The sequence below is a fragment of the Artibeus jamaicensis genome, unplaced genomic scaffold, assembly GCF_021234435.1.
Source record: "Artibeus jamaicensis isolate MK-2021 breed Jamaican fruit bat unplaced genomic scaffold, CSHL_Jam_final contig_354, whole genome shotgun sequence".
NCBI classification, from domain to species: Eukaryota; Metazoa; Chordata; class Mammalia; order Chiroptera; family Phyllostomidae; genus Artibeus; species Artibeus jamaicensis.
The window spans coordinates 10,908,919-10,930,000 of record NW_026521803.1 but is presented as its reverse complement, the minus strand read 5'-3'; the positions used below and the strand labels follow the sequence as shown (position 1 = coordinate 10,930,000).

The following is a 21,082-nucleotide window of genomic DNA, read 5'->3' as shown; positions in this document are numbered from 1 at the left end:
AACTAAAAATCTGACCTAATGCCCACTGGGAGGTATAGCTTAAGGAATTGAGCCTAAATTATGCTGAGTATCTTGTTCGGCATAGAAATATTTCAGTCACAGAGATAACTGAATTTCCTTCATGTTCTACATTTTTTAGTAGCCACATCCAACCCTAAACCCATCTCCAAATTTGATATGGATTTTATCATTGAAGCATCTTCGTCAGCCTTGTTCATTGCATTCTTACATCAAATAACAGACTGGTCTGATAGCCAAGCCCTATTAAACTGGCTCCACAATCTCTGATACCTTACAATTGTCAAGTGTGAGAACACTTTACAACTTATTGGCATGCCCGTGAAGTTTGTCGAATGAATGACTGATTAATGAACTGACTGGTGAATGAGTAAACTTAGGTGATGATATTCATTGTTTTTATGGGTTGCAGAAACAGACGGGTAGCGATGTATAAGTTCTTTAGAAACATCGCCTTCTCAATTACCGTAGAATCCCACCCCTCCATATATTATACTCGTACACTTGAAATCACACCTTGGCTTTATGTCCTTCAATGATCTTTCTTTGATTGAAGCTTACTTTATTTTTGCCGGGCTTCGTTTGCATACATTTTAGAATGATCGTTATCCCTGCATACAAATGTGAGGCCTTTGTCCTGTCAGTCGTAACTTCACTGAAGCTGCGGTGTGTAACGTGAAACATTTGGTTTCAGACTAGAGCACAATGATCGTTCTCTTCATGATCACTTACAGAGGAGGAAAAATTGGTCTGGACCAGCTGAAGAATGACCCCCTCAGTGGAGTTTCTCTTGGGAAAACGTGGTTCACAGAGACTTCGCTTTACTCACATGCACGCTCCCGCACTGTCTGTCCCCCGGGAGTGAGAAGTTTGGAAATCCCACAGGAGGCAGCTCCCATGTGTCCAGGAGCTTCTGCTGTCATGTTGTAACCCGCCGTCCTTGTTAACAAAGTGGTTGGGGAATTTTAGGAGTCAACTGGCTCATCTTTTCTAGGGCTAGAAATCAGAAAATTAGTACCGAAAGGGTTGCAGTGCTCCATTCGCCTGAAAATATCAAACAGAGCGGATTTTTTTTCAGTGCTCACCCTCTCTCCTTGCCTTACACAGCTCTGTCCTGCATTAACTCACATCCCCAGCACGGCTTCTCAAACCGGTTGCTTCAGTGTGCAAAGTGTACGTGCAATCTTCCATTCATTCAGGACAGTCTGTGTTTTTGTAAGTTCCAAATCACCTCACTCTCTTCAAAAGGATTTTAAGAAAAATGAAATCAGGTAGTTTACATCTGTCTTCTCCAAGGTATCATTTTAGACTGTGAGCAATGGGAAGAATTGACGAAACACACCATTTTATTTATAATCAGTCCTTATCCACAATATTAGCTATTTCACTACACACCATGAACCTTGAAAGTAGCTGCCAAAAACCATTCCTCTCTATTGTGTCCATAAATAGTGACAGTTCCTTTTTCTGGACCCCCCACACCAGCTGTCACATTCAATTTCCATGAGATTTTTTATCCATAGTTCCCCAATAACTTCAACTGCCTGAGAATGATTTAAAATCCTCTGCATTGAAGGGAAAGTGTCCCAGACAAAACTCTCCCCAAACACCGTATGTGTGTGTGTGTGTGTGTGTGTAGAGAATTATTAGTCAGCCCGCCTACCATCAGGTGAACTAAGGGAGACAGAGAGAGACAAAGGGAGTGGACACACTGTGCTACCTCCAGTGTGAGGTGCTCCCGTCACAAGCCTTCATAATGAGTATATTGCATATGACCATGAGTTATCATGACTGTGACCTGCCTCAGGAGGTCCCATGCCACATCTGTATTAACAACTGCATCTGCTTCAGGCTAACCTTATTAGCTTGCCACAGCTGAGCCAGGGGCCTCAGGAGGTATTAGACCAAGTCCCCAGAGAGACCCGGTACTTCTGCTCTCCCTAAATTCAGTTTGGTGCCCAAAATTTTACAGCAGGACCTGCTGAGTTTTATTTTGAATTTTCTACCATTGTCGCTCTAGCAGAAAACAGCACACACACACACACTCCCCTAAATATTGGCAACCTCCCCAAATACTGTCTCTAATTCCCATTATGGCATACGGCTTGTTTGTTTCTTATAAAAAGCAGTGGAACTATCAAAAGAATTCTCACCTTGGTTTCTGTTTTTCTTCTCACTATGGGAATATACAAAGTGCTGTTAAAAAAACACAAAACTGAAGGAGTACATATGTGTGAACTTATCTATGAAAATTTTACTTCCAACCTTGACAATGAGAATAGTAAATAATATCCACCTGAATGGAATGGTGTGATAAGGAAATCTGGTGTGTGTGTGCAGTGTGGTGTGTGCATATGTGCAAGTGTGCCTGTGTGTAAAAGAACCGCAAGTGAGCTTTTGCTCTTGCAACCAAATTCTTAAACAGTGTCTTTCAAATTCATCAGTATGGAACGCAACAAAATACACAGCATTCATTCACTCATTCATTCACCTTCTGGACAGGAAAAGTGCAGAGAAGCATTAATTAAACTGGGAGTACATCTAAGTCAGCACCCCAAATGCACAATTTCCATAGTGTGCTGATGACTGATCACCAAAGTTACTTTCCCCATTGCCCTTCTGATGGGCAAAAGTTTGCCCGATTTCATTTTTGTGAGCTCTGCAATTAATCTTACCCTGCCCGCAAACATGGATAGAATAACACACCATTAAAAGAATGCTTAGAAGGCTCATTCGATTGCATATAACAGAATTCCACCTGAATCATATGCGTGTCCCTGAGGATGAGTTGTCTGGTATTCTCTGTGCCCCTCACCTCCCCATCTCTAATCCTTCCGGACCTTTCATTGTCTTTTGCTAATTTTTATGCTCTATTCTATTTGTAGAATACATTTTGTAGAGCTGAGCATTTTATCTAAGTTGCCTCATTTAGTCCTCCATTATAACTGGCTTATACTGTTATCCTGGTTTTAGGGTAAGGAGGCTGAGGGGGGCCAAGTCACTCAGACAAAGCCACATAGCTAGTCCCAAGCCTTTCTTAACTAGACCTTGATATAAAATGTCTCTGTTGTGTAAACTGAAAAAAGGGAGGACTTAAAAGGACTTAAAAGGGGCCTCCGTTTTAAGACCTTTTATTCTCTCCAGTCCCTATCAAAGTTCACAGCTTATTTTCTCTCCCAAGAATTTCCTATGTGGACCACACTACTCTGACTTTCACACTGACCTGCCTAATCAGTGCACACTGAACTTGAATACGTGCCCTTGTTATCCACAGATGGGATAGTTATTTAGTGATCAATTTTGCAACATCACAAAGTCCACTTTAGTTCTGTGGGTTTTATTTCTTGTTCAGTGTCAGTCCTTTGTCCTGTAGAGAAAGCAACACTCCTACTTACACATTTCCTCATGTAGATCCTTTCCTCAGCCAGGAACAAGAGGAAATGCTGGCTGTCTCTCATCAGACCATGTTTTTCTTTCCCTCTGTCCTCAGGGTATGCCTGGATTCTGGGGTTTTCCCAATTTGGGGCAACATGGCAAATAGATGTGCTGTGAAGGAAATTAAACAAATCGTCATGGAAGAAACTGTTTAGCTGGCTTTGTAGAACGTACCCCGCCATGCCAAGTGAGCACAGCTTAATTGATAATGATCAGCTTCTCAGTTACCTTGAGCCGTTTTCTTGTAACCGTATCCTAAAGCAGCCACAGCAGTGGCATCACTTTACATGTCAGTTCAAAGGCGGCTGTGGTGACCGGGGTGACCTGGCACATGGCTCTTGACCCACTGACCTGTGGAACGCAAAGTCCGTCCTCTGCTACAGTTTAGGTTCTTATTTATCTCCCAGGTCTTAACATAGTTGCTTGTGATTTCCTTCTTTTATTTTTATGATTGGTATTTTCTTCCTTTTTATTTCCTTTCCTTTCCTCTTTTCTCCCCTCTGTTTTTCAACCTCTTAAATTATTTTACGGAGCTTCCATTTTTACTATTTTAGTGATTCCATACATAATAGTGTTTTCCTCTGAAGATTCCTTTCCTAATAAAGATATAGAAAACATATGCCTTTTTTTCCTTTGAATGCTCTATTTGTTCTAATTATTGCCAACTTGAAAAATGTAGTATAGTATAAAGTAAAATGAATTACTATCCAATTCAGAGAGCCAAATGATAACATTTTGGAATATATTCTACAATTTTTCAGCCTTTTATTTATACAAATGTATACACATGTACATATACTTTAAATATGTATGTGATCTTACTATACAATATAAATGTATGCTTTTATTAATACTTTATAATGCACATATTCACATGTCAGTAAGTAGTCTTCAAATATATGAAATATATAATTAACATTTATTAAGTGCTTATTATTTGTCAGTGCTGATCTAAATATACGAACGAGGTCTGTCTGGAAAAAGTCCCACCACTGTTAACACAATGAGAAGGGTTTGCAGGACATCGATATAACCTGGCAGCCAAGGAGAGTAGATTGGAATGTGCGTGCATGAACAGTGATGACTTCACTGTACTTCACTGTCAGTGGGGCAGTAGACGCCATTTGAATAAGCATGCATACTATGTGGCCAGCACATTCAAAATGACTGAGTGAGTAGAGCAACAAATCTGCATCAGATTTTGCGTTAAGCTTAAACATTCCTCCACAGAATCTATTCGGATGATTCAGAAGGCTGCAGCTCTGGGCAACTGGTGATTGGCAGCTTCATCATGACAACGTGCCCCACTCATACATCACGTCTCACGCAGAGTTTTTTGGCGAAACATCAAATTACCCAGGTGACTCAGCCCCTCTACAGCCCAGATTTGACACCCTGTGACTTTCTGGCTTTTCCCCAAACCAAAATCACTTTTGAAAGGGAAGAGGTTTAAGACCACGTCTGAGATTCAGGACAATACAATGGGGCGACTGATGGCAATTGGGAAACGGTGTGAGGTCCCAAGGTGCCTACTCTGAAAGGGACTAAAACATCATTATCTTATGTACAATTGTCTTATGTACAATGTTTCTTGTATCTTGTATCTTCTTCACTATTTTTCGTATTATATGGCTGGATACCTTCTGGACAGACCTCGTATTAATTCATTTAACTAAATATTCTATGAAATAGGTACTACTGTTATTCCCATTTTATGTCTGGGAAAACTGAGACACTAAAAAGTGAATCAACTTGCCCAAGGCCACAAAGTTAATAGTTGGCAGGATTTGAACTGAGCAGTTTGAGGTCCAGAGATTGTGTTCTAAGCCACTGAAATATACTGATCCCTTATGTGCCTTAATGATTGCAAAATAGTCGTTTCTATGCTTGTGCTCATCTTTATGCAAGCAATGCACTTAGACATTCTGTGGAGTCTGAATTGAACATTTTAAATTATTACCAATATGTTGTTCTTTTAAACATATTATAATGGACATTCTCTCCCATAAAACTATGTTATTACCTTGATTATTTCCTTAGGATAAATTCATATGAGTAACAAAACATGGGAGCATTCTTAATGCTCTTCATATGAATTTTCAAATATCTGGCCGCAAAAGTGGTACTGATACACATCTTCTCCCGCAGTGTATGAGAGCACCTGTTTTCTTGTACCCTTGACCACAGTTAATAATAGACCTTTTTCAAGTAGAAATTTTTAATATTAAAAATTTTCTATTCGATATGTACCAACAATACCTCATTTTAATTTTTAATTTTTTATTATTTAGTGCAATTGATTTTGTCCATCTTTTATTCACCATTTCTATTTGGTTTTTAAAAATAGCTTATCCATGTCTTATGTCCATTAAAAATTAGTGATTGTCATTTTTTATTGACTTGAAATAACTGCATATTGAAAAGGCAATGAGCTACTTAATTTTCAGTGTTTCTTTTACTTTTTTGGTCTGAGTAATGATAGTTATGATATATATTTTTAATTCATAGCTATTTTCACATGTAGCCTGTAAGTTTTAAATTGTGATTCATGTAAAGGACTACCAGCCTTAGCAAATTACAACAATCAACAGACAATGAAAACACTCTTGCACGAAATGTGGATGCAGACATCATACAAAATTTAAGTCAAGACCTACATGGTTTAAGCCAGGTCCAGTCTTTTCACTTAGCTCCTTAGACTTTTCAAAATGCTTCCTATAAATGCGTGTAATGCACATGTGTGGATGTTGCATCTCTGCCCTGAAGAGATAAATGAGCACGGAGGAAATGTTTCTTCTTAGATGGAGAATGTGGATATGTAGATTTTTATACGGCAGAGTCTCCACAACAGAATGCACATACATCTTGGAAGAACATGGTACTGGGTGTTGATGGGACCTGAATTCTCTGCCACTCTCACCAACAGACTTAAGCAAGTCTATGTCCCCTTATTTTGAGAGGGTTTTTGTACTAGACAATCTCTAAGATCTTTTTCAGCTTAATCTTACCTGAATTTATTCAAAAGCATATTGCACCTTACCTCTTAAATAGATATTCTTTTTTAAAGACACAGCTTTACTGTGTCTTTATTATGCCTGGCAGTCATAACTCATCCATTATCTGACTTGGGTTATTTACAAGTGGTTTTATATAAGTAAATATTAGTATAACCTCCATTCTCCCATTACATTTTGAAATATTAGAAAGCAGATAGAATTCCTTCTTCTGCCAATATCTGGGATGATGTTGATTACCTAGTTTATAATGGAATTTGTTGATTGATTGACATATTAAAGCTTCTGAAGCCCAACTTTGCCTGTTTTGCCCCTTGCCCTTTACATCTACCTTAAGATTCCTTAGACTCTCACCCTTTTCCTGACATTGGGTCCCTTCAGGATTTGAAGAATTACTCAGATATACACCCATTTCTGGATGTCTCTAGGGAAAATCCTTTGTCCACCTTCAATGTCAATCGACCAATCCAGGAGTTAACTAGTGGAGAAATAGCAGTAGAAATTTTTGAACTTGTATAATGACGAGCAGCCTCAAGTCACAGCATATTTCTAATTTAATAATTGCTTTAATAACTTTAGAAATATAGTCTTTTAAGGGAAAGGTCATTTTTACTTTAGCACTTTTTCCTAAATAACTTGAACCAGAATGAAATCAACAATTCTTGCACTGTAGGATACCTTCACTTTATGATGGAAACTGCACGATGGGCAGAGCAAGTTCAAATTTGGAAGCTGCTCACTGTTTTGCAGGGACAACAGAACACAGAACTAGGCGTTTTCTCACTGCTTCTTTCATCTTGTCCCTGTTTCTATGACTCCTTCTCCCTCTGCCGGCCCCTGATTTCTTGGAATCATTGACATTAGAGCTGGAAAAAGCTCGGGATTATATAAGAAAGCTAATGTATCTGTGCCTGTTCTGCTGTGTTCTGTTAGGAGTGGTCAGACTTTGCCACTTCCTTCAGAACTGTGCAGAGGCATGTTGGGGAGAAAGAGGAGAAGTAGAATGGACTATGGGACAAAGGGAGAAAAATGCAATCCTGCTAACGCCTTTGAAGTGTTAGACGACCCATCTGCCTGTTTGAGTCGGAGGCTGAATCCCTTTTTAAAATGCATCAAATGTTTGAGTGTGAAGTTCGGTCCTGACAGCCTCGGTGATTCTCTGTGGAGACATCCGCACCGTGGTTTCCCAGATGCCGTCTGGATTCACACCAGAGGGTTTGATCCAAAGGCCTAGCTGGAGCGGGACCAAGTGGCGTTGAAGTAGAGAGGTCGTTTCGGTGAGGTCCTGTGAAATCTCAGCAGCCAGGCCCCATATAACCAGAGTGGGAATCGCTTTAGGCTTTTAATTCCAACCTGAAGCCACATTGTCAAGCTTCTCATTATCCCGGTACCAGAAGGTAACAGGAGAGGGGGCAGGACCCAGCAGCCTTCTCTGTGCCTGCATAAACCCTGGTCCTGGTGGGATTTTTATGGGCAGTATAGGAAGTGAATTTGTAATTTATGAGTATAGACTTTTATTAGAGAATTTTGGAAATCTGATTTCCATTTACATGACCAAGCAAACTACTTAAAATATTAGTGTAGATTACTTGCAACTTGAAATTTTAGCTGACCATCACTCTACACATTTGACAGCATAAAGATACACTTAGTAATACTACTTCATGGACCAGAATGTATCTATTATTAAACACAGTTGTCAGCACTTTTTTTTTTAAATCACATTTAAAACTGTAAGCACCTCTAGCTTTAATTGACTGCTTTACCATTAGTAAGAAATTCTTTTTAAAAGATCTCATGGTTTCTGTTATAAGATAGCTACCTACCCATCTTTCAGCGTTTGAAGGTATAATATTTTGGTCAGATTTCAGTAAGAGTAACTTCCAGTGACTCTTGCAGAAGAGTAGCTTTTCATTTTAAGCTTATCTCTAGTCATTACACTATTTTCCCTAATGTCAACTAAGTATTGAAATAGACAAGGGCTACATTTAAGAGTAGAAGAAGGAGTTCAATTTCACTCATGAAATGTAACCCGTAGCAGCTCTTAGGCCGATGTGCAAGACTGGTAGGGTTCAGGCTGATACGGGCAGTTTTCTGCTCTGAGAATGGCAAAGGGCGTTCTTCTCCTTACCACAGCACAAGGAGATCATAGTTCTGCAGGCTCTTGTTAGTGCCTGATTTAAAACTGATTTAGAGATAAATTCTCTCTAGCAGTAAAAACACCCCCTGGCAATTGGTTAGGCACCCAGGGCAGTGGGTTTGGGGCATCACTAGAGTACAATTTTCTAAATCGTCTTTGAAGTGCACTAAATAAATGCCTAAGGATAGGACTCTGATCTTCCACACAGCTAGTGCTTGGAGAAATTTGTAGAAAGATTCCAAAGTATGGATTCATAAAAGTAGTACTTTTGAATCATTACTCTTTAATACTCTGGGAGATCTCTGTAGGCAGTGGAATGGTGTGTTGGTGCTTGCATTCTCTTCTGTTAGAAGTAGCCATTAGGAGCCACTACCCAGAGTGCAAGATACGCTGACCCTTATCCTGTAAGAAAGGACTTTGTTTAAGCGTTTCGTTTGTAAAAATCTTTCCTTGTTTGTATGACACGAGTCCCTAAGTGAAATCCTCTCTAACTGCACCTGACAGTCTTTCATTCTGAGGGCAGGTAGGGGCTTTTCTGGTATTTAAACCTAGATTCTGGACTAGTTTGTCATCCATGTACACTGAAAGCTAACTCTGACTTTTTGACTAGTTTACTAGTCTGCTAGTCTGAAGAGAAAGCTCTGATTGAACTTCATACGAGTCTGCCTTGACTCTCTCCTACCCTACTGCTCACCAAGCCCTAAGGAGGTGCGGGTAGAGGAAAAGTTAGAGGAGCATATAAATGTCTAGTCTAACCTACCACCTAACCCCTAAAGACCCAATACTTCCTCCAAGAGCTTGGTCCATTGTTTGAAGCTCTACTTAAAGAGTGAGTCACTCAGTCCTCCATTTATTTACTCAACCAAGTAAAATGCTGGGTAAATGGTATTTCAATAAATGGGATTGAAAGATCAATAAAATGTTACCTTTTTTCAAGGTAATACTAGTAATTATAAATAACTGAAATGTAATAAATCACAAGGTACTATGAGAAGACAGAGAAGTGACTGCATGGACATGCCTGAGAGGGACAATGAAGCTTTCTAAAAGAGGAGACATCACCGTGGCTGGTGTAGCTCAGTTGGTCAGAGCATTGTCCTGTACACCAAAAGGTCACGAGTTCAATTTCCAGTCAGGGCACATGCCTAGTTTGCAGGTTTGCGCTCCGGTTTGGGTACCAATGTTTCTCTCTCCCTCTCTGTCCCTCCCTACCCCTCTCTCTAAAATCAATAACCATGTCCTCAGGTGAGGATTAAAAAGAAAAAAAGAGGACATGCATGAGAATAATCTTGAATGTTGAGTATAAGTTCCCCCACAGAGGCCAGGGAACAAGGCTATTCTCTCAGGGAAGAGTGTGTCTAAAAGACTAAAGAACATACTAGATCATCAAACACACTGTTTCCAAGGTAAGGAAGAAGAGTTTTATTTAGAGGACAGTGGCGAGGTTTCCAATAGCTTTTAACCCAGGAGCAACATACTAAGACCTTGAGCAGGCTGGAGAGTGGGATAAAAGGGTTGAGAGAGCATATGCAAGGAACTATAAATAGCCCGAGAGATTTAGATGAGGGCCAGAGCTAAGACTATGGCTGTGAAAGTGGAGGAGCAATGGAACTCAGAAATATTTAGGAATTATGACTCTGTAGGTATAAGGTGAATGAAAGAGAGGGAGGAGTCTCAGTATGCTGTAAGCTTGTCTCTGAAATTTCCATCCACTAGACCACATGGAAAAAAAATAAAGTCTTCTACCATAAAGTCCTCATATATTTTATTGCAGTTGACATGCCTCTTTTCTTGATTCTCCTCCAAGATCAACATCCACTAGTTTCTTCAAGCTCTGCTTATATGTCACAGTTTCCAAACCACCATCTTCTCTCCTCCAAGTTTGTCCTCTAGCCTCTGCTCATTTGTTCAGTATCTGGTCTATGCTAGGAACTCTGTCACTGATTAGGGATGCAAAGATATGCTGAGTATATCTCAGATTGCTCATGGTCGGTAGGTAAAGGGCAAAAAAATCAATAGTCACATGCTCACTGTTATAAGTGGTTTAATGGAAGCATCTTCAGAGGAGTAGTTCTCAACCTTTTCTCTGCCCAGAACATAGCTGATGCCTGGGACTTACACTGTCAGTTACCATGGCTCACCCAGTGATGCAGTCTCACAGGTTCCACTGACTCATCTCTCGTCCTGAATTGTCACTGTAGATGTGAGCACCCAGGACAGGGCCATATCTTCCCTTCCTAACTCCTTGAGAATCAGCCAGGTGAGGAGGCTAGCAATGACAAACAAAAGGTAGAGACCTCTCAGTGGCATTATCCCCATTTGTGGGAACTGGGTTAGTGATACGTAAATGTAACTGGGGCGGGGGGTGCCATGTTGAGGAACGTCTCAAGAGAGAAGACCAGCTCTTCCCTCTATTCCAGCCTTTGGTCTGGTGTAAACATCAGCCAGTGTAGAATCTTATATTAGCCATAAAAGGACTTCCTTTAATAAAATTATTGCCATATGAAATATGATACTGTGAGTCAGGAGAGAATATGAACCTTATATTGGCTTGACCTCTGGTTATCAAAGCAGATTTACATGTTTTACCATTTAATCATATCAGTGATGCTACCGGGAAAAATATCACGCCCTTTCCACCCCACCTTCCACCCTACCGCACACGGAGACTGAAGGACCTTCCTCTCTGGGTCCAACTGTCACACTGAGTGGTTAGGTAACAATAGCCCCAGTTCTCCCCTGCCAGCTACATGGAGGTTCTGCCTTCTCTCTCACAGGCTCAGCAGCTACGTGGACAAATATCTGTGCCTTGTAGTTCATCTTGTTCCCCAGGAGCAAGAGAGTAGATGACATTGGGCCATGTGTACACTTTTCACGTATCTCTAGAGTATAAATAGTTTTAATAGTTTGATGAAGAAAAAAGAGGAGTTTTTTTAAATTAGGAAGATATAATACATGCTGTTGTTTAATGCTTTAAGTTCATTTATATCCACACACTGGAAAGGGGCCTAGCAGAAGCTGGTATTTACATGAATAATAGATATGTTGCCTTACTTATAGCATCGTGTTATTACTGAGGAATAATAGTCTCAAATAATTGTATCTTTTATGCATCTGTGATGTTAAACATTAAAGTACTATGCCCTGTATACATACAGAGGGCCCATAGATGTATGAAAATGCTCAGCATCATTAGCCATCAGAGGGATGCACATTAAAGCCACAATGAGGTAGCACCTTACAGCTGCCAAAATGGCCAACATTAATGAATCAGCAGACAAGTGCTGACGAGCATGTGGAGAAAGGGGAATCCTGTTGGTAAGGATGCAGATTGGTGCAGCCACTGTGGAAAACAGTATGGAATTTCCTCAAAAGTTAAACATGGAACTGTCTTTTGACCTAGCAACTCCACTTGGGAGTATACCATAAGAATCCCAAAACACTAATTCAAAAGAGTACATGCACCCCTATGTTCATTGCAGCATTGTTTATAATAGTGAATATTCGGAAACAGCCTAAGTGGCCACCAATAGATAAAGTGGATCAAAAAACTGTGGTACATTTATACAATGGAGTACTACTTGGCTGTAAAAAAGAAGGAATTCTTACCTTTTGCGACAGCATGGATGGAACTAGACAGCATTGTGCTAAGTGAAATAAGCCAGGCAAAGGAAGACCAATACCATACGATCTCACTTATAACTGGAATCTAAGGAACAGAATAAACTAATGAGCAAAATAGAGTCAGAGGCACAGAAACAGGGAACAGACTGGCAGCTGTTAGAGGGACACGGGGAAGTCGAAACTACCTGAAAAACGGTGGAAGACTAGACAAAGAACATGCACACATCACCCATGGGCACCAACAACAGTGCGGGGACTGACCTTGGGTGCTCAAGGAGGAGGGGGCAAAGGGGGAAATTTGGGACAACTGTAACAGCATAAACAATAAAAGTTTTTTAAAAGCTACTGTGTCCTCTCAACCTCTCTGTGAGCCCTCATTTACGACAGGGTAAAAAGATTTTTTTAATTCACACGGTCTTAAAAAACCCTTCACTAAAACTCATAACTCACAGAAAACAATTATGATTTCAGAAGAGATATGGCTCCCTTTGACAGTACAGGTTAAATGTGTTTGGAAAAAAAACTAGATATTCTGTGAAAGGGATATTTAATTTCTCATTAAGACTTTTCCATTGACCTAGTCTGTTTCCAGAATATTTTTATTTAAAAGAAAGTAAGAAAGAGAGGATGGAGAAGAAGAGGAAGGAGGGAGGGAAAAGAAATTTCATTTCTTCGAAAGATCTGTAGGCTTCAATGAACATAAAACAGATGGCAGACATGAATGAACTGTGACCAAAAACTTTGAACTTTATCCCTCCTCCAGACCACAGGAATATCCATCCCTTGGTGAGCCTCATATCTGTACTCAGTCAGGATAACTAAGAAGGACATAAATAAGTCCTGTGCAAATAATTATGTTGGCTCCATTTATGCCTCACATTCATATACGCCTGCCTAATTGAATTGAGTGTTTAATCCCAGGATTCATTATCTATTTCCCTATCTAAGTTTTTTTTTCTCCCGTTTATATTTAGCACCCAGCTGTCCCCTCCTCCAAATGGTCAACTGTAGTCCCGTAAAAGTTTTGTTATTCGCCTCCTGAACCCTGAGCTTTGTGCAGCAATTTTCTCAGCAGGGGGCCGCTGGAGCCTGGTGCGGCCCTACCTCTGGCTTAGAATTGTTAAAGGGAGCAAGACCCCTGGAGGTGGGGAGAGGAACACGGCCCCTTCCAGCAGGTATTCCAGGTAAACCTGGGTGCACGCTCAAGTCAGGACAGGGCACCACCGCCTTTTGTAGTACTCAGAATAAAGCAGCGAAAAGATCAGTCAAAACGCTTGCTGGAAGTTATTGATAGAAAAATTCTTTCTGCACGAAAGATTATAAACAGAGTGTTATCTGAAGATGGATTTGTTTTAATTTGGCACTGATGTATTTGATACCTGGTAGGATCAAAGAAAACAGAATCAAAGGCAGAAATACAGGCGGCCCTGCTTGTCTGAATATAGGCCTCTTTTATAGATATAAAATCTCAGGACTGGAGTGCTCAAATTTATTTGTACTGATGTTTGTTTAAAGATCAATATTAAATAAATTGGTCTGGAAGCTATAGTCATAAAGCAGCTGTCGAACTAATGTAATCCCACAATGCCATTTTGTCTACTGCACAAAACCTGGTTAACTGTGTACTTCTAATAACGTGTGGAAATCCGTTGAAAGAGGAAATAGCTGAACTGGATTTTCTGAACTTGGACTAAATTGCAGTTCAATGGGAGGGAAATTATACATATAGTTTTGTATTTGTATTCTTGCCTCTCAGGGTGATAATTGGTGATTTGCTTATTTGTTTTTAGACAGAGGGGGATGGGAGGAGAGTGAGGGAAACATCTATGTGAGAGAGAAGCATCAGCCGGTTGCCTGTCCTATGCTTCCTGACTGGGAATCAAACCCGCAACCTTTTGCTTTATGGGACGACGCTCCAACCAACTGAGCCAGGACAATAATTGGGTTTTTAACCAGTTATTAAGAGTTCATATAACCTACAGTTTTCCTATACCATAAATAAAAATGCCTTTTTAAAGTATGTTATTATACCTTAATATAAAAGATCAATCTTAAGACCCTTGTTTTCACTTGTTTGTTTTTAGATTATATTTATTTATTTTAGAGAGAAAGGAAGAGGGGGAGAAAGAGAGGGAGAGAAACATCCATGTGTGAGAGATACATCAGTTGCCTCTCACACGCCTCCAACCTGACCCCACTACCCAGGCATGTGCCCTGCCTGGGAACCGAACTGGCAGCTTTTCGGTTCGCGGGGCCAGTGTTCAATCCACTGAGCCACACCAGTCAGGGCTCACTTGTTTATTAACTGTTGATGCTGTTGCTATCTTGCTCTCATTGTTGGCATTTGTTGGTTGATTTTGATGGTTGTTTTTGAAATTGTTTTCTAACTATGCACTGGTATTATTGGTGCCTTTAAAAATCTCAAATGTTAGATTATTTGCGGTGCTCTGTAATCTCTAAAGATTAAGGAGGAAAAAACCAGAGCAGAAAGAATTGTGGCCATGTATGGCTATGCCTATGTAATAGGCATACATATGATGCCTGTGTAATCTTACCCTCTGTCTTTGTCACAGGTTTTTGACTATCCAGTTTTGTTTTGTTTTTTTACTTACCAAAACAAAAGGTTGTGAGCCAGGGACACACACACATATACATATGTATGTATGTAATATTACATACATACATATGTATATGTGTGTGAATATATACATAATCGTTAGAGATGATCACAATGTAATATAACATGGATAAAAAGTTATATGAGAATGATATGAGGGAGGAACCCCCCCCCCAAAAAACCAGAATTATCATCTGGAGGGTCGGACTCTCAAGTACAGGCTTCCCCCACTAGGTGAGTGTTCTAGAAACCCATCTGTATCAGTGTACCAGCTGGTGATGTAGTGAGACCCAAAAAAATTCAGTGAATTTTTTGAAGACTTTTCAACAACTTTGCCAATTTTATGATGGGTAATTTAGGGAAATGGGCATTAGAGTCAGATTACTGGGTATAAATCCAAACCTCTCCTTTGCTAGCTGTGTGACCTGGGGCAAGTTACCGAGTCTTGCAAAGACTCAGTCTCTTAAGTCATAAAAGGGGACTAATAGTAGCTAACCAATAGGGTTATTTTAGGGAGGGGAACACAGTTATTTCCATGACTCATGCACAATTAAGACTCTATAAATGATAACTATTGGAATTATCTTTCTTTCTAAAAGTTTCCCTTGTCTTGTCTTAAAATGGCAGAGTCAGTTTCATTTTCTCTTCCTGCTTCTGCCCATGGCCGCAAATGGTGCATGATCTCTACAGTTTTTAGAAGAAGATAAAACATTAGAAGGGACTGAAGCAGACCATGTTATTAATTTGTAAAAGTTAAACCTGTGGGGAAGCTAGAATTCACGGCGCTATCCGTGTTTCCCAGTGCCCTGAGAGTGCATGTTAGATTGTCGTAAATATGAGAAAGTATTTACTCTCTTAACTCTTAACCAGGACCATTAAAAATTAAACCAGGAAATTCTTAAACTTTTTGTCCCTTCTCAAAAAGAGTTTGTCAAGCGTTACAGTACTGGGAGTCAGGATTTGTCATTGGACCATTTATGCTCACTGACTAACTCAAGCTCAAGTCCAGTGGAGTTTGCCTCTTGAGCACCCTTGCTATTTAAATATGGGTGAAGTGACATCTAATAGCAGGTGGGAGAGGTTTGTTTTGTGGTTTCATTTTTGGATTTTTTTGCTGTTGTTGTTCTGCCATAAGCTTTACTCACTTTTCAGGGTTTAAAAATATTACATTGATAATACCAAAGAGACCTAGGAAATTAAATGATCTTTTCTGTGTTAAAGTCTTAAATCTCAGGAATTCAAGACTCTCATTCTTTCAATAATATTGATCTAAGTATTTGGGGAAATTCATGGACACCAGTAAAAGGGGGGGATGCGGCAAAGAGAGACTGATACTTCTAAAGAAGAGCTGGTTTTGTACAGTGAAGAGAAAGCACACTGGACAATGGCCAGAGAAGCCCTGTGTGATACTGAAGCTTCACTCTGGTTACAAAAGTCAAGGTTAGCTTCAAGCACAGTGTGGAAAGCGATGTCCACAGTCAGGGATACGGAGATAGGCTTTTTCAGCATGAAAGGGTGCAATCTTGGAGGAGTTCCACAGACAATCGTCTGCAGCCAGCAGAGCTCCTGCATGCTGGTGCACTTACTTACATATGTGGGTCACACAAAGGGGAGAATGGAGCCCTTTGTTCCACGTCTGTGGGACAGCTGAGTTTTGTATGATATCAACGGGCACTCGGCACTGCAGTGCATGGTTTCTTGGACAGTGGGGTAGGGACAATAGCTCTCTAGCTTTCATCTTAAGGAGAATTCTAAAAGGACTCTTTCCCCATGTGTTTTCTTGTTAATCATGGGATAACTTTAAAATCTGGAGATGTTTTCATTTGATAGTTTCAATAAATATCCTCTTTCCTCAAGTGTTTCAGTTTTGCTGCCTTTGATATTTTTCCCCTTGCAATACATAATCATGGGTAGCTAGGTGGCAGAGAGTTGCGTTTCTTACCTGGGTTTGTTCTATCAGTACAGAATGTTTTAAATGCCCAAAGTGATTTTAGTTGGCATCTTGATTTAACATCTTTAATGCTCCATCTATGGGTATCTAGTTTATATATTTCTACTTTCCTTAATAAAGATATAAAAGTTAAAATTGTGGCTGATTGTACTGAATTATTACTCTAAGATAGATTCATCAAATCTCCCAGCTGTATAAGACAGGGCTTACTAATGAAGTTCCCTATCAAAAAGAAAAGCCTAATTTTGATTTGGCTTAGGTAATGAACTTCTTTTTCCTGGTGTGATTATCTGCATGGGGTGGCTAAAAGAGTAGCAAGAGAGAGTGTGCTCACAGAAGCATTATGCAAAATGTCTTTTGTCTCTTTTTGCTGGGATATATTAAATTTTCAATGTAGTCTATGTAATATAAAATTATGATAATGACTTTTGGCCCACTGTGAAGGCAGCTTGCTGGTCCTGAGCATGTGTGTCTGGCTTGAGCACTAGGATACACTGTGGGAGTTGCCTTTTCTATTAACAAACCTCTAGATACCTAATGATGAATTTTCTTTCACCAAATGTTCTCCTTTTGTCTAAAATACAAGCATTTTCTAAATTGCTTTTGAGAAAAACAAGAGAGGCAGAGAGGTCCATGGCACTAACAAGGGACACTGAAACAAAGCAAAGGATTCAGTTAGCACCCTTGTTGTAATTATAAACCAGCCAAAAGGTTGTTTCGTGTACCAGTGAAAATATTTACCATCTTTTTGGTATAAGTGATTGCATCACTTAGTAAAAGGACAAATTGAACAATTGTCTCATAAAATATTTCTGTTCCTCCCAGTCATGTGAAATTTGACGGTTGAATGTATGATAGGTAGCAACTTCAGTATCTGCTGGTCCTTCCCGCTGGGAGCAAAAATAAGGTTTCTTCTTTTCCTTTTTCCTTTTTAAAATTTTAAATAATGAAAATATATAAAATAATAGAAATTGTAGGCTTTTTGTTATTTAGCATATTTACAAATTATCTTAAGCTTTTCGAAGAAATTTTCATATGCTATATATTTCATGTCACTTTTAATTTTAAAGTAAGGATACTTACACATAATAATGAAGGTTACTCTTGAAATTGTCACCATCAAAGGTCATGAGCTTATTCTAAACAATAGCATCCTTGCTCAGAACACCCTTAGAACTCTGATTTTAATTGTTCTCTGAGCCAGTTTACAAGATACACAAGAAAATTTACGTTATCACTTTAAAACCATGTTTTATTTTTTTTCTTTATGTTTCATCTCTTTATCCCTGAAGGCAAAAATATCTTCCTGAGAAAAAGAGTCTTGTTTCTTGGTAGTTATGACTGACTTCATCATTTGTTAACAAGTTGTCATAATAATACTGTTTTGTTAAAGATGTCACAGTTATAGGGAAGTTTGTGTGATGACACAAAGCACGGTGTGACATTTACTAGAAAACTAGCTTTGGGGAAAGCCCACTCTTTAATGCTGTGTTGGCAGTACTGAAGAGGGGGACCCTAAGTGTGGCAAATATGGTATACAGTACATATTGAAGGTTTTGTGAGACATCAGTGCTTGTTAAGTTCTCCAGTTATGTTAGTCTGTGTCAGAGGAAGGTCAATATCAAGTATATTTGCATATCTAGTGATAAAAATGTGAACCTCTCTAGCAAATGGCAATTTTTATTTGTAGGCCAGTGATAACTTTGGAACTGAATTACCATAACTTTTTAGGACAGATAATTAGAATTGCTTTTAAAAACCAAAGGACACGTGAGATAGGAATCCCTTAAGTAATTGTCTCCTGAATTTTATTTGTGGAACTAGTAGAAACTATTGCAAAATAGTGTTAATGAATGCTTCAGCTACTTTTCTTAGATGCTAAAAATAATAATAATAATTTAATAAAAGCTACTGTAAAGTATGTGTGAAAATCTAAAAAACAACCCAAGTATCCATGTCTCGGTTAAAATGGATGGCAGTTTTGTGATCAATTGCCTCTATTTTTTTCTCCCTCCTGGGATGCACTGTCTCAAGGTTCCAGCCTGAGACGTGGAAGTTACATCTGTTCCATGAAAGCACTGCTCTCCTTGCCTGCAAAAAAGAAGGCCCAGGACCTCTTGAAGTAGGCAGTGTGGAAAACAGGGCTAAGAATTAGGTTATGTGTTAGCTAGCTATTATTCCATTGGAGGCTGCCAATAACGAGGCCAGTTCCAATGACCTTATTTCAGTCAGTTTTACTAGGGGATGAGAAGTATTTTCTGAATTTGGATAACACCATGGCAACTGCTTGATATATTTTTTTAATTAATTGAAAAAAATCGGTAATGATGGGTCTGAATAACCCAGGGGCTGTGCCTGGTGAGTTGCCTGTGCTTGGTGATAGGCAGAGCTGGATGAGCGGACTTCGAAAGGTCTGGGAAATCAGGTTGGTAACGTCCGAACGGTGTCAGTCTGGCTTATTTGATGAGGTGCCTGTGTGACTGCTCCATGCCTGTAGCCAAAAAAAGAAAACGGGACCTTTCATTTGTCCAAGCTCATTCTTCCATATGTTCTCTTTTTGGTGTGGTGGGGGAGGAGGATGGAAGTAGCCCTTTAGGAAAAACGTTTAGTGTTTTAAGCAACACAAGATGATGTTTGCCTAGTAGAAAGACAGTTCTTGGCAGCAGATTTCTGTGTTTTTGCCCTTAATTCTGTGTCTGTGTTTTATCAGCTAAACCAGACAGGCGCAAATGAGCAAAGACTTCCTAGCACATGGAATGTTGGAAAGTTAGACCGGTCACCTACAGTCAGCCGTGCTGTTGTTTTAGAGAGGGTCATGGCGCTATAATTGGAAAACAGGGGCTTATTTTCTCTATATTTATTATAGTGCCGAAAAATCTGAGAACAGAGTAATCACTTACAGATAACCAGGGGAGGCAAGGAAGGCTTTAAATTAAACGCACCCTAACCTATGGACAATAAACACTTTCCTGGAAGCAGACCAGAAAATCCCAAGTCAGATGACCAGCAACTCTGAGCCTCTGCAGACTCTAAAGAGTGTAAATCCTGAGCAGAGGTACACACCGGGTTTGGTCTCTGCCAAAGGGCAGTAAGTCATTCGCCTCATAGAATCTTGCCAAATGGAAGGCTTGTCTTTAGTCGTGGAGCCAGCAAGGGGACCCTAGGACAGGTTTTCAGTTGTATGTACCCCAAAGGAAAAACAGCCCCTAGGGGACTTCCTAACTTTGAATAAATATTTCATTTCCTAGGGTCTTGCAAAGCACAGGGATGGCGTTCTATTTAAAGGCACTGCGTTTTCTAGTGCAACTTGGCAAGAACCACACGGTCTTTTGTGCTCTTCAAACATAAACACCAAACTTTTTTCTTAAACCTTCCTGAGACACAAACATGTAATTTTTCATTTACTAGTCAGAGGGTGCTGAGAAAGAAATTCTTCGACTCCAATCAAAACATTTGTCCAAAGGAGCTTAGGCTGCCATTTCAATATAATGTTGTTGTGGTCACCAAGAGTTCGTACCCATTTAATTGCTGGAAGCACATGTCATTGTCAAGCTTTCAATTTTCTTTCCGTTTGATGTGCTTCTTGAGAGGAATCGGGTCAAAGCAAAGTTCAGCTTATTGGGTTCCTTTGAAGATTTTGTGGTGAAGCAAGAGTGCCTTTGTATTTGATTTAGTTCATTTCGCTGGGTAAACATCTGAATTTCTGCTTTTTCTCACTTAGCCTAACTCTGAAGCAATAATTGAGTCCGCGTTGAAGTAGAATGTTTGAGACAGGCCTTCAGTTTCACTTCAGCCAAATCCATGTGTGTGCGTCTGTGTCTGTGTACTGGGGGGGGGGGTTTCTTCTGAGAATCTTGGTATCACCAGCAGTATGAGAACTCGGTCTCCTACACCAAAATGTCTTCAAGAATACAGCAGGGTCAATAAAAAGCACCCTCCCCACTCCTTTTTCCTTGTGGGGAACTGTGTCTTAAAGGAATCATTTGTCATTCTTATCAAAATGGCAGTGGCCTTCTCCCCCCTGTCTGCCCACGTGTGGAAAAACGTAGCCGTTATTATCTCCCCTGGTTTTATGCATCTTCCAGATGATTTGACTGAACCGATGCTATGGAGGATATGCTGACTGGCACTTTTCCCATGCTTAATGTGTTAACAAAAGCCAATGGTGTCAGTTTTAACAGTTTTAGCTAAATTCCCACGACACTCTTAACAAATGCTGAAACCTCCGCCACATCTTACCCTGACAGATTCCCTGCCGTCATTGCACACTTAAAATAAATGTC

The 21,082-nt window shown here is 39.8% G+C and overlaps 1 protein-coding gene across 4 annotated transcripts in view; it reads left to right on the top strand.

The window, feature by feature from the left end:
• Positions 1–21,082, top strand: part of ZNF521 (zinc finger protein 521) — a 283,177-nt gene that overhangs the window by 191,724 nt on the left and 70,371 nt on the right. The window contains exon 6 of one of the 4 annotated variants that reach the window (XM_053664355.1): positions 4,684–4,948. The exons of the other annotated variants lie outside the window; for them this stretch is intronic. Coding sequence (XP_053520330.1) covers positions 4,684–4,730 — 47 coding nt within the window. The 3' untranslated portion in view covers positions 4,731–4,948. Of the gene's footprint in view, positions 1–4,683; positions 4,949–21,082 lie in introns of those variants that run through there. 4 annotated transcript variants of the gene reach the window in all.